Source organism: Mesoplodon mirus, assembly GCF_964341445.2.
Source record: "Mesoplodon mirus genome assembly, chromosome: 20".
Classification (NCBI taxonomy): domain Eukaryota; kingdom Metazoa; phylum Chordata; class Mammalia; order Artiodactyla; family Ziphiidae; genus Mesoplodon; species Mesoplodon mirus.
In genome coordinates this window covers 20,018,015-20,036,050 of record NC_138996.1, presented here as the reverse complement: position 1 = coordinate 20,036,050, position 18,036 = coordinate 20,018,015, and the positions used below count along the sequence as shown (strand labels likewise).

The 18,036-nt window shown below is 44.2% G+C and overlaps 1 protein-coding gene across 1 annotated transcript in view; it reads right to left on the bottom strand.

Moving 5' to 3' along the window:
- PRAG1 (PEAK1 related, kinase-activating pseudokinase 1) overlaps positions 1-18,036 on the bottom strand; it is a 48,724-nt gene that overhangs the window by 15,853 nt on the left and 14,835 nt on the right. Inside the window, exon 4 of the mRNA XM_082608599.1 lies at positions 4,308-4,465. Within this exon, the coding sequence (XP_082464725.1) occupies positions 4,308-4,465 (158 nt within the window). The remainder of the gene's footprint in view (positions 1-4,307; positions 4,466-18,036) is intronic.

Below are 18,036 nucleotides of genomic sequence, written 5' to 3'. Positions count from 1 at the left end.
CGGACGTCTTTGTGGACTTACTATCTCCCCTTGACAGGTGCTCCCACCCTTCCCTGGCCCCTTCCTGGCTGACTTTTCCCCATAGCACTTACTGCCATCTGACATCAGCACCTAAAACTGTATCCAGCCCATAGTTCATATTCAACAAATATCTATCAAACCAATGATTGAATTAATGTCTATATTTCAAAAATCTTCTTGGCATTATTGTTGAGAAACACAAGCTGACTACTCTCAAGATATTTAATTAACTTTCTGTGTTTCTGGTTTGCCAGTTACAAAAAAACCAGAACACAAACACTGCCTTGGTGCATAGCTTCATGGGAGTTTATAAGTATATTCACTACTGTATAGTTATTTAGACCTCTCATCTGTCACTTCTGCCCATATTTCCAGTTCAACACAGCACTCATCTCCTTTGGGAAGAGGGGAACCTGGCATCTATGATGTTTGTTTAACTGTGGAACTGAGTTGTAATGTTATCCTAAATCAAAAGGGAAAATGATCTTAATGCAATTATGAGGTCTGCATATTTAAAAGTAACCATTTAAAAGCACAAGAGTCTTCTGGTGACCATTTCTGCTGATCATTCCCCCCACGCCCATCCATCCATCCACTACAGATGACCTTCCCCTTGGCAGCGTTCATGGATCTGTCGTAATACATGCAGTTTGTCCCTCCCCAACCAAGCATAAACCCGACAACTGCTTAGATGGATTTTTCCTTTCACTGAGTTGACCCACTGTTCAATGGAACTGCCCACATGGACAAATGGGATAACAGATGTGCCTGGAGGAGTATGGAATGCGATACAAGCACAAAGAGCTGACATTAACATTGATATAAAATATTTTGTCAACGTAAAGTTTAGACACACTCGTTTTTTTTTGTTTTTTTTGTTTTTTTTGCGGTACATGGGCCTCTCACTGTTGTGGCCTCTCCTGCTGCAGAGCACAGGCTCCGGACACGCAGGCTCAGTGGCCATGGCTCACGGGCTCAGCCGCTCCGCGGCATGTGGGATTCTCCCAGACCGGGGCACGAACCCGGTCCCCTGCATCGGCAGGCGGACTCTCAACCACTGCGCCACCAGGGAAGCCCGACACACTCGTTTTTAAAATGCAACCAAGTTATAGCTTTCGATTACGTTTATTTTACTTATAAAATTTAAAACTATATTTTGGGGGACCACAAAACCTGAATGGTAGAAAACTAATTTTCACCATTAACCCTGATGAGCTTCCAAGAAGTTTACACAAACTACTACTATGCTATGCCCTGGAATGACTTGTCCTCAACTCACCCAGGCCCACCCATACCACAGACGCACACAGTCCACGAAATGCATTGTTTTCATTACTGAAGTCTTACTGACAAAAATCAATGTATAGTTGAATGGTCTCTTTTGACTTAATATATAATATTAAAGAGGTGGACGCTACATTCTTGAACTAACTCTATCTCTCCTATTTGGATTCCCTCTCTCAGCTTTGGCGTTAGATGCCAAATAGTAACAAAAGGCACGATGGGTCAGTATTTCAGCTATGAGGTAAAAGTGAGTAAGGATTCACAGGATGGAAAGCTAATTGTTCAGTAATAGATTAAAGCCAGCTGTCTTGGCTAATGATGAGCGGCTGAATGAAGGGTTTCTTACATTTCATGACCTGCGGTTCTGGATATTCTCCAGCTTAATGTTTAAGAGACACAGAAAAGGAAAAAAAGAGAGCAAGAGAATGCCTGTGGTCTCTTGCCAGTTTCAAAGCATGGTTCTGGGTACAGAGCCATAAGTAGGAGCAGCAGATAGAAATTGGTTTGCTCTCAGGAGCCAGAGTCTGGTAAGAAGGTATAAACCGGGCTTCCCTGGTGGCACAGTGGTTGAGAGTCCGCCTGCCGATGCAGGGGACACAGGTTCATGCCCCGGTCCGGGAAGATGCCACATGCCGCGGAGCGGCTGGGCCCGTGAGCCATGGCTGCTGAGCCTGTGCGTCCGGAGCCTGTGCTCCGCAACGGGAGAGGCCACAGCATTGAGAGGCCCGTGTACCGCAAAAAAAAAAAAGAAGGCATACGCCTTTTTGTTGATCTAGGAATCTAAATTTCGAGGTGCATTTCCACTGAATAACTCGTTCGTGATAAAGGACTAACCATGAAAATATACTCTTTTTTAAAAACTGAAGTACAGTTGATTTACAATGTTATCTCAGTGTCAGGTGTACAAGAAAATATATTCATTTTAATTCGAAAATGAGAGTTAGGTGTCACCATTGTACTCATAAACCCTCATGTGGCTCCCTATTTCCAAACTCCACAAACTGGTTTTGAGAGCTTTGTACAATCCAGCCCCCAGCCTCCCACCACCTCATGTCCCACTGCCCCTCATTTGCTTCCACTGAAGTGCGTCGGGCTGGTCTGACCCTTTCCCCATGTGCACCGCTAACCTGTGCCTTCTCTCCTCTTGAATTGCTTCCTTAACCTGCAAAGACCCCTCCTCCTCCCTCTACCTTCTCAATTTTAACCACTCTGGAGACAAGAGCTGAAGTCCCATGTCCTTAAAAAGACTTCTCTGGGATTTGCTTGGCAGTGGAGTGGTTAAGACTCCATGCTTCCACTGCAGGGGGTGCAGGTTCAATCCCTGGTCAGGGAACTAAGATCCCGCATGCCTCAGGCGAGGCCCAAAGGGAAAAAAAAAAAAAAAAAAAAAGCATTCCCTGAACCCTACATCAGCACTCATTGATTTCTCTCTCTCTGGAAGCTTTCATAAGCACTCCTGTTCTGAGCAGCCCAATTTCCTAGCTTAACCCAGCCACCCACATGTCATGTATTTTAATCTTACCTTCCTGGCTAGACCGTAAGAGCCCTGAGAGCAAACATCATGATCTGCTGGTTCTGAGAAGCCAAGTGCTTGGGCAATTAAGTCCAGTTCTCACCAACACCAGCTGGCAAGTGGAGGATGAAAGACCCCTCCCTCAGAATTGCTCACAATCCCAAGAGAGCAGGTCAGGGCTGCAGCACAGGGACTAATGGTTCACGTGCCCAGCCCAGCCTTCGATGGAATAAGGTGCCTTTTGAATGGAATGGGAAAAGGAAAAAGAGAGAAACCCAGGAAAATCTGCAGAGAAAGAAAATCCTCTTTTGCCACGTCCCACCCAAATCAAGGCTAAGATATTTCCTGTTTTGAAGTCAGAGCTGTCAGAAGTTTCCCATCAGAACACACTACAGGCTGACGTACAACATATGCTTTTGTCTTAGCAGCGCTAATCTTTTAGATAGAAAAATGTTGGTGACAGTAAATTCACAATGGAACCCTCTACTCCAAAAATGCCTACTGAGAAGAAATACTTCCTTAGGACTGAGAAAGAGAGTCATGCTAGCACATGTCCAAACCTAACATGCTAGGGCAAGTCAATGAGAAATGCAGGAGGGGACACACACACACACACACACACACGTGTTAAAGGGTGAAGGTTTTAATACTACCCATCACAACCACAGGAAAGCAAGAGTTCTTTTTTTTAGGAATACAGACTTCCTTCATTATCTGCGGGGAATTGGTTCCAGGAATCACTTCAGCTACCAAAATCCGTGGATGCTCACGTCCCTTATATAAAATGGCGGAGTACTGTCGGCCCTCTGTAACCGCACGGTCTGCATCCGCGGATTTAACCAACAGTGGTTGGAAGTTCTTTGAATCCGCGAATTCAGAGCCCGAGAATACCAAGGGCCAACTGTATACCCAGTCAGGACTTAGCCACATATTATGCCTTAGAGCTTAATCCAGAAAGTGGGATGGATGGTGGTCTAATGAAGCCTGCATGCTTTAATTCAACACACACTTATGTAAACACCTGCTATGTGTCCAAGTAAGTGTGTGCATATATATGTGTGTATGTGTGTGTGCCCATGAAAGAATGAGAAAGACAGAGGGTGGAGGCGGGGGAATTTGTGGCTGGCATGCACCCAATCCTCTGTAAACTAATCCTGAGGACAGAAATGGAACACAGACCTATACACAGATGTCTCATTACCCAAGGAATCGGGAGTCTTTCGATATGCTTCCGACTTCAGCCTCCTCCCACCTTGCTGCCATGCGGATGCGCTGTGTGTAACTGGAGAGGGAGCTATGGGATGAGGCACCTTGTCACAAATTCAATAGGGAATAAATGTCAACTGCTCCTTGGTAGAGTCTACTTCACAGGGAAAGTGGGACCAAGACAGTAGGTCTAGCTCGGCCCTTCCGAATCTAGGCAGTTAACCCAGGCTGGCCTTCCAGACTCAGGGAATCTAAGCCTCTCCATCAAGGTCAAGTCTGTTACCTCCGTCGCTGCAGGTCCTGGAGTCGGAGGCCAGGCTGTCCGTGGAGCCCGTGGTGAAGCTGACGTGGACGCCCCTGAAGGATGGGCTGAGGCTCTCAGCAGAGCCCTGGCTCACCTTCTCCAAATCAGAGCTGCTCTTGTTCATTTTTAAAAGGTGCCTGGAAAATGTAGAAACAAATGATCAAAGTAATTAATTTGGTTTCTATTAAAAAACCAGCTGGTGGATTATGAACCTACTATGCTCCTGAAGCCTGATCAGTGCCAGTAAGTTTTAAAAAAATGATTTGGGGAAGAGAGAACAGGGACTCTTCTGAAACCTTACGCACATGAATGGCAGGAGATTTCTCAAGCATGGTTAAGGAGAAGTGAATCTATTAAATTTAGAAAGGCACCAAAATCATGATTTGGGAGGAACTGCCTTCATATTCTGGCCCCATCTGCCAAAACATTTATGTCATCTACTATATCCTATGTAACATCTCTACAAAGAAAAATTATCATACAAGCCAATGTACAGAGATATACAGAGATTGGGTAGGTTTTGCAAGATCACAGGACAGGGGAATTGCAAATTCAGACCAAAAACAAAGAGATTTCTTTTGTGCCTGGTACTCTCTTGACATAGCTTCAAAGGGTCTAGCTTATTCCTTGGACTTACGGTCAAAGGGTCTAGCTTATTCCTTGGACTTACGGTCAATTTTAACCAGACATCTAGTGCAATGTTTAGATGGAACCATGTTAACATAACCCTTATTCCAGAACTATGGAATGAATCTGCCCTTAGGCTTTCTGTGAAATCTTTGGTTGCATCTCTAAGACAGCATGACCGATACATCAGGCACAGGAATACCAAGTTCAAGAAAAAATAACTCGCCTTGGAGAAAACAGTTCCATTATTAAGTAGAAGGTTTAGCTTATTGATTTCTCTTTCCCTCTTTCCAAGGACTACATGAATATTCACTCTGACCTGACATTTTCCCCACGCAGTGGGACAGGCCACAATCAATCCAGCCCTTTCCCTGTTGGTGGTAACCCAGATTTGTCTGAACTGATATTTCCTGATTACATGCCTGCTCCCACTACGGCAGATCTATATCTCAATATCTGCTGTAGGAAATACACAATACAGTATTGATTTGACATCAGAACTGCCTCATTTAATGCATATGACCTTACAGCCAAGAACGTATCGATTATTCTTTGTGTTCAATATTGCGCAGCCCTGTACTGGTCCTCACAGGCACTGGAATCCCTTGTTCATTAACGGAAAAGTTTGGAGAAAGTTCACTCCCATGAAACGTGCTCCCTAGAAACATGTCTGTCTCCCCACCTCCAACCCTTAGAACCAGATTAAAAAACGCTTTAAAGCTGTTATACCTAAGTGTGACAGTGATGGCAATCTTACAACTAATAGTATTCTTTATATGTCAATGTCACTGTAGGGACCCTAGGGATATCAAATCTTTTGGAAGTGCTATGGCAGTATATCATCTTTATTTTACTCTCTGGCAAAATATAATCATAGAAAGTTTCATAATTTTTTTTTTTTTTTTTTTGCAGTACGCTGGCCTCTCACTGTTGTGGCCTCTCCCGTTGCGGAGCACAGGCTCCGGACGCGCAGCCTCCGCGGCATGTGGGATCTTCCCGGACCGGGGCACGAACCCTTGTCCCCTGCATCGGCAGGCGGACTCTCAACCACTGCGCCACCAGGGAAGCCCCATAAAATATTTTTACCTCATCAAATCCATCAATAATGGCTTTTGCAGATGAAGCCAAGATATGAAGTTGTGAATAACGACAAGTCCTCAGTCTAGGAAAAAAGCCAGATCTATGGCAATCCAACTATGCTGCCCTCTTCAAAGTGGCCCCTGGAGTCTCTTGGTTTTCAGGCTCAGAAAGCTGCCAAGGGAGAAATTCCAGCACCATAGCTGCTGAGCTGGTGCAGAAAAACACTAGATGAAATGTATAGAAATAGGTGAAACTAAGAAATGCATAAATGTGTGTATGTATGAGTATACACAGATACACATATGCACGCACACATACAATTATTTAGTATAACAGTGAAGCATTAAAAGAAAGAAAAATGCGCAGGTGCCAGATGCAAAGGGAACAATGATTTTCAAATGACTAGTAGTGAATGAATGGCCAGGTCAATTTCATGAGTCAAGGCAGTTTACCAACTAGCAGTTTATTTTAATAAGAACAGACCAGAAAAAAATATGAAAATATAGAGTGAGGATTCGTGAAACTTTGTTTTGTGGAATTTTTGTTTCATGTGTGTATGTGTGTTGGATCACAATATTAAATATATTTCTTTAAAATATATTTTAAAAACCTGGTTCAAAAAAGGTTAAATAGGGATAGACAAACTTTTCCTTAAAGGCCAGATGGTAAATATTTTAGGCTCACAGATCATATAGTCTCTGTTGCAAGTATCAACCCTGCTGTTGTAGCAGGAAAGCAGCCATTATATGTAAACAAATGGGTATGTTTTCTAGTAATACTTTATTCACAGACATAGATGGCTGGCCTGTGGGTGGTGGATTACTGACTCCTCATCTATTGATAGAGCAGCCTTATTCAACAGAAGTATAATGCAAGTCACATATCTATCCATGTATATATATATAAAATTTAAAAAATTTTAGTAGCCAAATTATAGATGAAATTAATTTTAATAATGTATTTTATTTCACAAAATGCATAAAAATATTGTCATTTCAACATGCAATGAATATAACATTATTAATGAGATATTTTATATATTTTTTTCATTCTAAGTCTTCAAAATCTGGTATGTATTTTATATTTACAGCACATTGCAATTTAGGCTCACCACATTTTAACTAGTGGCTACTGCACTGTACAGTGCAGATCTAGAGAAACTCATGCATGGACAAGACTGTTCACAGTGTTACTAACAGCAAAACCAAATCATAAACAGTCCAATGTCCATCAATAAAGGAATGGATACACTGTGGTATGGTCTTGTAATGGAATACCACACAGCATTCAGAAGTAAATAAGCTTGATTTTAAGGTACCAGTATGAAAATTATTCTTAAAATGCTGAATATTAAAAGTAGATTGCAAAAGGCTCATGTAAAGTGTAATACCATTTATATACAATTTTAAAACACATAATGATGCTATGTATTTTTTATATATTACATATATGTGGTAAAATGGAAATAACTTCATCAACTTCAAGATAGTGATGACTCTGGGTAGCAAGGGGAAATTGAAATGGAAATTGGATGGAGAGGGATCTTCCACTGTACCTGCAATATTTTATTTAAAAAAATCCAAAACAGGTAACAAAATGTTAATATTTGAAAAATCTTAGGGGGACACATGAAAGTGAGTTAAATTATTCTTTGAACTTCACTGTATGCTTGAAATACTTGATAAGTTGAAAATGAACATAGAAATGTTCATTTCTAGAAAGAAGGAAAGAAAATCACTAGGGCCTGAATGAGTCCAGGATGGCCATTCCTGTTGACCTGTTGCTGAGCCTCTGAAAGGCAAGGAACACAGAGATGACCCAGTGAGATTTCCATCAGTCCCCATGGGACAGACAGGCTCTATGAGGATTGTTTCCCCACAGAATAGCCTCATGGATGGAAAAAGTTATTTCTCAGTCCTAACAACTCGCCTGAGACTGTGGGCGTTAATTTTTCTGCATCTAGTCACTATGAGAAGTCATAGCTTTGAAGTCCACCAAGTGAATGCAGACAAAATCAGATTATGCCTGTGGCTGCAGGATAAATTCTCCGTGTGTGTGTGTGTGTGTGTGTGTGTGTGTGTGTGTGTGTGTGTGTGTGTGTGTGTGTGTGTGTGTGTGTGTGTGTGTGTGTGTGTGTGTGTGTGTGTGTGTGTGTGTGTGTGTGTGTGTGTGTAAGTGGGAAGCCTCCAAATGCACGGTCAATCTTAGTCCAAGCCACAAGTGGAATTTTCATGTTTCCATGGCTTCTGGGGATATTACTACTGTTTCTCTACCAAAAAAGCTCAAGAAGCCCAGGTTCCCGCCCAGTAACTAAAACCCAATAGGCAGTTGGGATGCTTAGATGTAAATAAGGAGGAAAGGGGTGACCCCTTCTCTTAAATCTGTCGAATGAACTGCATCAAATATCTTCCACCTTGGAAACCTGTATGATCTGCTGTCTTAGAGAATTGCCACTTTAATTATTGAATGAACAAAAACACACCAGATTTGAAAATGAAAGGGGAAGCTGGCCATCAAAGCAGACTGACAATCACATTGTTTTTGTATCTCCAGTCTGTGTGTGCAATAGATTTCTTAAGAATCCCTGCAAAAGGCTTAATATTCCGAAGGTGACTTTTCTGAGCCCTAATGGATTGTTCTGTCAGATGCAAGGCCAAGGCCAATCCGAATGTACTCAGCAACGCGGAACAAGACTATATTTATTCTTTTTTAAAGGCACTTTTCCCTCATTAATGATAGTTTGATTTGCCTTTCATAAAACCAGTGCAAACCATCTATAAGATGAACTCTGATGTCACGAGATTTAAGGAAGTGGCTTCATGGGGCCAAAACCACATACTCTAGTCTTTCCTCTCTGGGTGGCAAATAACACTCTTATCAGCTGCAGTTAGAGCCCGGCCCGCACAGAGGTCTTTGCTCCGCACTGTGATAAATGACTTGCTCTTGCTCAGACTTCCTTCCCTGCCTCCCCACGTTGATTAGACACAGTCACAGGAGAGCAGCGTGAAATACACAGCCAGTGGCACAGCGTCCTTAGAGATCTGAGCCCTGCAGCTGCTGCCCGGTGTTTGCAGAATGGCTTTTCCCCCCATTGTCCTTAGAGAAAGAAACCTTGCCAGAGTTTTCTCCATACTGTATTAGTAGAAAGCTGCAAAAAATAATAATAATCCAGCCGGAAGAGCCATCTGCCAGACTTCCTCATTTGTAGGAAAAAAGCCGAGTCTAAAAATATCCCCTGAGTTTTCAGAATGTCCGAAATTTTTAATGGATACTGGACCCCAGTGTGGGGCAGAGATTGTATCTCGAACTTCACATGGCTGCTAGAATCCTCATACGGCAGCACAACTTAAAGTGTGACAGAGGCAAATTTTCATTCTCACGGCCGACTCTGGTTTAGTTCACATCCATCTGGTTGAAAACTTTTTGCCTCTGGGGCAGAAGATATGAAAAGTCACATAATGCCAGCATGCAGTTTTAGACTAGCTCTCCAGACCCTGGTACACGATCACACCACCCAGTCTTTGGATTGGTCAAGTTCACTGCTAAGTTTAGCCTTTGGGAGAAGCCCTTGTAGGTAGCTCTGAAAGCACAAACACGTTAGAAAACTCTATATACCTTGTTTACATTACCAAGAAGTGAAAACAGACTGATTTAGATGCGAATAAATCAAGTCATGCCTAAATCAAAGAATGAGAGCCTCTTACCATCCCGGACTCCAGCCTGCGGTGCTGTGATCATCCACATGGCCCCCAGAGCCTGGGGATGGGCTGTGCCAGTGACCGCGGGGTCCCGTGGAGCAGCCCTGAGGATGAAGGGCCAGCTTCAGAGGCGGCTGAGAGTGCCCTGTCAGACTGCTGTGAATTCACCAGCTCAGAGCTCTCCGTTTCCCCTCAGTTCCTCTCTGACTTTTCTATAAAATGCACTTCCTGCAAAAGCACAGGAAAATAGGGACGGCTTTGCCTCTGTGACCTGCAGCTTTCAATCTCCAATTGTCCTGTTGGGCTGCATCATTAGAAGCAATTCAAATACCCTCTCAAATACACTCGGTTTCACCCTATTCATTCTCTACTATTTGGCCATATCCTAAAGTCAAAATGATTCAATGATTTGAGCTAAAACACGGGGTTTCCTTGGTGAATAAGAGCACCCCATTTTTATTTATCTTATGCCTGTAGGACCTGCAGTGCATCCCCCATCCTGTCTCTTCTGACTCTCAGATTTTCCAACGAATACTGACTGCCTGCTCCGTGCCGGGCACTGTGTCAGGTCTTGTGCATACAAGAGTGAGTAGAGGTGACACCGTCCCTGCTTCAACAACCCTTCCCTGGTGGCACAGTGGTTAAGAACCCGCCTGCCAATGCAGGGGACACGGGTTCGAGCCCTGGTCCGGGAAGATCCCACATGCCACAGAGCAACTAAGCTCGTCCACCACAACTACTGAGCCTGTGCTCTAGAGCCCGCGAGCCACAGCTACTGAGCCCGTGCGCCTAGAGACCGTGCTCCGCAACAAGAGAAGCCACCGCAACAAGAAGCCCACGTACCACAACGAAGAGTAGCCCCTGCTCACTACAACCAGAGAAAAGCCCGCGCACAGCAACGAACACCCAATGCAGCCCAAAATAAATAAATAAATTAATTAAAAAACATATTTATCTACAACCTGGTAGATAAATATTGATCAATCTCCTTTAAAAAAGTATATACAGGGTTCAAGCCACATCTTCCGAAAAGATCTGCAGCCTTGGGGCAGATCATCCTGACTCAAAATCTTTCCAAAATTCTACTCTCATAATGATGACCAACCCTGAAGAGCCGTACACAGAGCTCTTGTAAGTATTCTTGACCTCAGCAGCCATACTAGATCAGCTCTGGTCCTCTATGGTGACAGAAACACACATCCCGGATTTTCTTTGACAGTCCCTATTTCAAATATTTCCCCACACGGTCTGTACATTAGAACATATGCCTAGTTTTTCGTCTGGAAAAAAATTATCACCATTTTGGTTAATCAATACCTATTACTTATGCTCATATATACTTTGCTCTAATGGGGCTAGTCTCCTATTGTCCGCAAAGCACCCTGCATTCCTGTCCTTTCCCCACCTTGGCACAGAGGAAAACATTCTCCCTCCCCTTCAAACCTTTTCCATCCCCAAGACCTAGCAGCAGGATCACTTACCTAAAAACCCTTCCTAAACCATCTCAATCTTCTCTGACTGGTCTCTCCCCTCTGGAACTCACACCAAACAGTCTGATTCACATCACTGAGGATTTGGTTATAATCCTGGTTAGATTATTCTGTTTCATGTGAAATAGGCTTGTTGCCACCACAATTATAAACTGTTTGAGGATCTGTGTCATAGTCAGGACATGCTGGAACACAGAGTAATTATTAAATACTTCTTGATTAAGTTTATCTGCCTCTGTTTCAATAACTGGGAGGAATCTAGAAAGGCAGACAGCTACGCCAGAAAGGTTCTTATTGTTTTTATCTTTAGTGCTCTTTGATGAAGATGCTATGGGAGCTATTTTGCAAGTGTCTAAGTGCCAAATGAAGGAACTAAAGGATCCAGTCTGCTCTGGGGCAGGTTTCCCCGCTGATTTATTAGCATGTATGAAGATAGGAAATCAGTTTCATTTTGGGTCAGATGACCTTTACGGTCTCCACGGTGCAGACCTGTTAATTTGCATTTGCAGTTAATGCACTGGTGACTGCTGGGGGCTCTTCAAGCTGAAAAAGCCTTTGGTTCAACCCCAAAATGAATGTGCTTTGCATTCAGTGGAAACCATTTAAAAATAGAAACAAAGCCATGCTTATTTTTAAAGATAGTGGTAAGCGCGCCTGTGCACGCACGCACGCCTGCACCTACACACACATCTTTAGGTTACTAGTTAGCTAGTATAAAAATGGATAAAAATGCTTAAATTGGTCAAATGGAAATTTGGAGTCATTTGCCCTGACTATACACAGATATACTTTGGCATTGAGAGACACAAATGCTTTTAAAAGATGACCTTTCCCGTCTTGGAAAATCAGTCTCTTATTTGTGGCCGCAAGTCTGCGTGGCTGTGTCCTTCCCCAAGGAGGTTCTGATGCAGGAGTGAGAAGGGCAAATGTTTGCAACTACCAAGCATGGGGAGGTTTCAGCTAAGGCTGAGGATGGGGAGACCAGCTGTTGAGAGCAAGTAAGAGAGTATGGAAGAACACAGCGGCTGGACCCCATCACCTGGTCCACTACACTTGCACCTCCAATCCCATCACCTGAGAACAATAAGTCTTCAACTCCTGGCCTGTTAAGCCAAGGTGGAAGCTCTTACATCTGTTCACACAGGGGCAGATGGGAAAGAAGACGATGCATAACCACTGGAAGTAAAGACTGAACAACTGCAATCCACAGAGGGGCCCCTCCCACCAGCTGCCCTGCCCATAGGCCAGCATAGCGTGGAAGGACACTCTGGAGCCTTTGGGAACAACAGCAATGCAAGCATTTGAATAGCTTCCCAGACGGATTTCAGAGTCACCCAGGAAGGCCACTGATGTAGTTAAGAGCATGAACACTGGGGCTCCGCTGCCTGGGTTTGGGGTCCCTGCTCCACTGCTTACTGGCTGGGTGCCTTGGAAAAGACGCTTAATCTCTCTGTGCTACAGCTTCCCGTCCATAAAATGGAGAGAACAATACTACTTACCTCATTGTGGGGGAGGAGAGTGGTTAGGAAGATTCAATGAGTTAATATTTAAAAAGCGCTAAAAACAGCACCAGGTACATAGAAGGTACTGGTTATACAGAAAGATGGGTGGATGGGTGGGTGGATGGATGGATGGATGGGGAGAGAGACAGAGAGAAGACTTCAGCAGCCTCCAGCAAACCCAGTAATTCTTTCTGCTACCTGGATAGAAGCAGAAAATGGATGGGCTAGAGATTTCACTCTCTGGGTACTTTGAAGAGACCCAAAAAAGAAAGTTCATCAGGGTGATTCTTGGAGGACATGCATTATTCTGAAATAACCGGGAAGAGTTGACTTGTCTGTCAACCAGACCTCAGTTTGAATCTATATATTCAAGAGCTTGATAAACTGTAGTGTAGCCCCAGGTTCAGGGGCTGACATAGTCTTCAGATGACCAGGTAGCTTAGCTCCATTACACAAAAATTTAGAAACAGAAGAACCTCTTTTATTATATTAGCCTGCCCCCCACTGTAAAAAAAAGAACCTCCCATGATTCCTTCCCCCTTCACACCACCTCCCCACCCTCTAGCACACAGAAGACTCCAGTGATGGACTGAACTAAAACAGTACTGAGCTGTGGCTCACCAACCTGGGAACCACTGCTGTTCTAGTCCTGACCTATTCCTGCTGGAATCCATCCACAATGATCTCTGCCTGGCCAGAATCTTTTTGTTTCTAGACTACTGATTTTGGCAACCCTGCTTTCAGAATGATCTTCCCCTCGTTCTCTTGACTCAGCAAATGCTTCAAGTCCACTTTGTTGACCCAGCTTCTGAGCCCAGCTATTGGGCTTAAGAAATCTGTGTGTATTTATGTTAGATTTCATTCCTACCCTCCTGACTTGGGAGATTCAGGCTATTTGTAACTAAGCTCCTAGGATGATCTACTTCTCTACTCTCCACTCTGGTCCAGCCTGTTGCCTAATAAGGTCAAGGTTCCTCTCCTACTCCCGAGTCAGTTCATCAGCACCCTCTTACCTACTCCCCAACAGCTTCATCTCCTGTCCACAGACTTAGATGAACCCTCCCCACCCCAGGTAAGGGTTCTGGTCACCCAATTCCAACATGGGATGGTGTGCTCCCCACACCATCAATTCTCGGACACCAGCTGGGTGTTCTACCATTCAACTCAATTCTGACACTATCTACCCAGAGACAGCACCAGGTTCCACGGGTTAAGGGCTCAGTCCCACAAGACCGCCCTCTGTTGCAGACGACCGGCTAGGGTTAGACAGGTTGGAGGTTCCAAACTGGCTGCAGAAGCTCACAGAACACAGAGAAACATTTTACTTAAAAGGACATCACTCAGGAAGAGCCAGATGGAAGAGATGCCTCGGCCAAGGTATAGGGAAAGGGCGGGGAGCTGCCATGCCCTCTCCCAGTGCCCCACAGGCCAACATGTGCCACTTGCTTCACCAACCTGGAAGCTCTCTGAAGCCTGTCCTTTTGGGTTTTTATGGAGGCTTCATTACATTACGTATGCATGACTGATTAAATAATTTAAATCATCAGCCACTGGAGACAGATTCAACCACCAGTCCCTCTCCCCTCCCTGGAGGTGGTGGTGGGGGGTGAGACTGAAATAACGGCCCTAATCACGTGGTTGGTTCCCCTGGCAACCGGCTTCATCCTTAGGTGGGGGTCCAAAAGTCAGCTCATTAACATAATAAAAGACACCTTTATGGCTTTCAGCACTTAGGAAATTCCAAGGGTTTTAGGAGCTCTGTGCCAGCAGTGGGGAGGAAGACCAAATGTAGATTTCTTTTTATAAATCAAAATATCACACTAGGTGACTCCAAACATCCTCACTCTTCACTAGGCAGCCCAGTGCTTCTCTAGGAAAGCACAAAACCGTGCAGACTGGGACCACAATTAACGCATGCTTCCTGACCAGCTAGCTCTTGCGGCTCCCTGGCCATCCTTTCACTGGACCTCCCATTCTCCAAAGCAAGGCTGCTATTAAGTATTTCATCGCACACACGTTTTACTTTTCTGTTTCTCTAGAGATGAATACCTGGGTTTGCTCCAACTCCCTGCTACTGTAAGCAATGTTGTAAAGATCTTCACTGTATATGCCCCTAATTGGTCTGTGTGTGTTACCCCAAGGCATGGCTCAGGAATGAAGACCGTGGGGACACAGTGTGTTCTCATACTTAATTGTCCGGGGTAATTCGTTTTAGCTCCACTTACACCAAGTCCTCAATACTTGGTGATTAAATGACTATCAACATCAAGAAAGTCTCAGACTCTGCACTGTTGGAAGAGTCTTTCATTAGCTTTCCCTGCTTTCACAGGAAGCGCAGACCAGTATTTAAGGTAGGCCAAGAAGCTGGATCAAGGGGCTGGATTTAGGATTTACTGCACAGACAATTCCCTGTTTCAAGAGAACACAAATATAGAGAAGGCATTTTGAGAGATTTGAAGGGAGGTCACCAAGTAAACATAACAGATCAGCGAATATTCCTGTCCCGGTTTTCTTCTATTTTCTTACCTAGGGAGATGCGTTTTGTCCTCACGTTGAATATTTTTATTAAAAAGATGGCCTTGGGCTTCCTTGGTGGCGCAGTGGTTAAGAATCCACCTGCTAATGCAGGGACACGGGTTCGAGCCCTGGTCCGGGAAGACCCCACATGCCACGGAGCAGCTAAGCCCGTGCACCACAACTACTGAGCCTGCATTCTAGAGCCCGCGAGCCACAACTACTGAAGCCCACGCGCCTAGAGCCCGTGCTCTGCAACAAGAGAAGCCACCGCAATGAAGAGTAGCCCCCGCTCACTGCAACTAGGGAGAAGCCCACGCACAGCAACGAAGACCCAACGCAGCCAAAAAGAAATAAATAAAAGAAAGAAATTTATATAAAAAAAAAAAAGATGGCCTAACTTACCACCAGTCAAAAAGACTTGGAAAAATTATATGTAACATTAATTATGAAAACAATAATTTGTTTTCAATTTCAAAAATTTAAATTTATATTATAATATTTAATTTCCAATTTCAAACTATTCCTCCAAAAGATTCTGACATACCTCCTAACCCGACCCCCTTACCCCTCAATCTGGGACACAGAAAGTCAGTGCTATGAGTCAAAGAGGGTGAGGCTAAGTGAAAATTCATTGTTTAACGAGATTTAAGGACCGAAAATGTAAATTTAAGGTCTATAAGGAGAAATAATACTTTAAATATTGGATACTAGACTTAACGGTAACCGTTGTTTACTAAAATACAGACTTCCCAAAATGCATGGAATATTCATAATCACTCATTAAACTTCACAGAATATCCACAGTCACTGATTAAGAGAAAACCAAACATTTTGGCACAATAGTCTGAAATTGAGGCTGTAATCAGAGAGGAAAACCATCTTCTGCAAACTCTTTGCTTTGGGCCATGTGGGCTGGACAGACCACACAACCCTCCCAGGTATGAACTTTTTTTTTTTTTTTTTTTTGCTGTACGCAGGCCTCTCACTGTTGTGGCCTCTCCCGCTGCGGAGCACAGGCTCCGGACGCGCAGGCCCAGCGGCCATGGCTCACGGGCCCAGCCGCTCCGCGGCACACGGGATCCTCCCAGACCGGGGCACGAACCCGTATCCCCTGCATCGGCAGGCGGACTCTCAACCACTGCGCCACCAGGGAGGCCCTGAACTTTTAAATTTAGTATACGAAACAGTTATTGACCACCAATGACTTTGCATCACCAATGGTAAACTTTATAGATTCTGAAGCTGGATTGGCAAGCAGCTGGCACACGTCTGCACTCCCCCCTCGTATAACCTGCAGACAGTACTGATGGACGATGGCAAGCTCTCCTGCAGGGTGGGCAGGTGGCCTCACTGTTTTCCATGAGGAGCTCCAGACTGGTACTCCAACTGATTGCAGCTGGTGTGGAGGATGCAACATAACTTGTGGTGCAAGAATATGCAGTCACAAAACCCTCCTTTTGATCTGCACACATTCATAAGGATTATTATTATTATTATTTATTTTTTCTTTTTGCGGTACGCAGGCCTCTCACTGTTGTGGCCTCTCCCGTTGTGCAGCACAGGCTCCGGACGCGCAGGCTCACTGGCCGTGGCTCACGGGTCCAGCCGCTCCGCGGCATGTGGGATCTTCCCGGACCGGGGCACAAACCCGTGTCCCCTACATCAGCAGGCGGACTCTCAACCACTGCGCCACCAGGGAAGCCCATGAGGATTATTTTAAGTGACCTCCTCACTACGACTGATTTTAAAATTCCAAGGACTCTTCTTCCCTTTCTTCCTGATCTTCAAGGTCTTGTTACTAATTAATGTATCAATTTATCTCAACTACTCTTGTTTTTATCCAAGGTGGCTGGATTTTCACTCATTTTGACTGTCTACAGAGCTCCTGAAGTCAGGAGCCATTCTGGAGGGTTTCTACAACTCAGGGACATACGGTGCACACACCGCCAATTATAGGCCTAAAACGCAAGTTTTAAACTCTAGGAAAAGTTTTTATAGCACGTGCATAAATGGGCACGAAATGGCTAAAAACCAAACTGACAGGAAGTCAGGGGGATCATTTGATAGTGACAGATACTAAAATTAACTGGAGAGTAAAATATCTGAGTAAAAAGGGAAGGATTTTTTTAAAGTAGTCTTTAATCTGAAACTTCCCCTTTGCCCGAAGCGGAGAACACTTGTTTATATAAGTCTGCCTGTTAAAAAAGTACAGAGAATAAGCTGTCCAGGGCATCAGACAAAAGCTAGTGGAAGCAGGGGATTTTACAGAGCTGTATGGGAACTGCACGAACACCCTTAATACCTAGCATTTTTAGGGATCTGCCCAAAAGCCAATAGAAAGAAATAATGAGCGATTTTAGCACAGAGGATGAAGACTCTGGTCTTAAACTCTGAAAAGTATTAGCTGCAGAAATGGCTGCTGAGGATTCTTTGTAGTTGGTCTATCTACCCTGATAGACGGAAACCCAAGTCTTTTCATGATCGCCAAACAACAAATTTCTTGCACTACGAATAGAGAAAATTTCTCACCAGTTGGTGAGTTCCACACCTCAAAGGCAGGCTGGCTATTCTAGGAACAAAGTGCCTTTGATCACTTGATGGGCAGAGGGGGCTTGATCATATGGCCCATGCTTTTGTTTCCCAACCCAGCTCGGAAAGCATGGAAAATCTATTCTCAGAGAAATTAAACCACACCCTAGAATTCCTTGCAATTCATGGGTGGGGAAAAAAAGTCCTTAGGTGATTACTGCTTGAAAGGAACATTCTTGTGGCAAGAGAGGGCTGGGCTCCACAC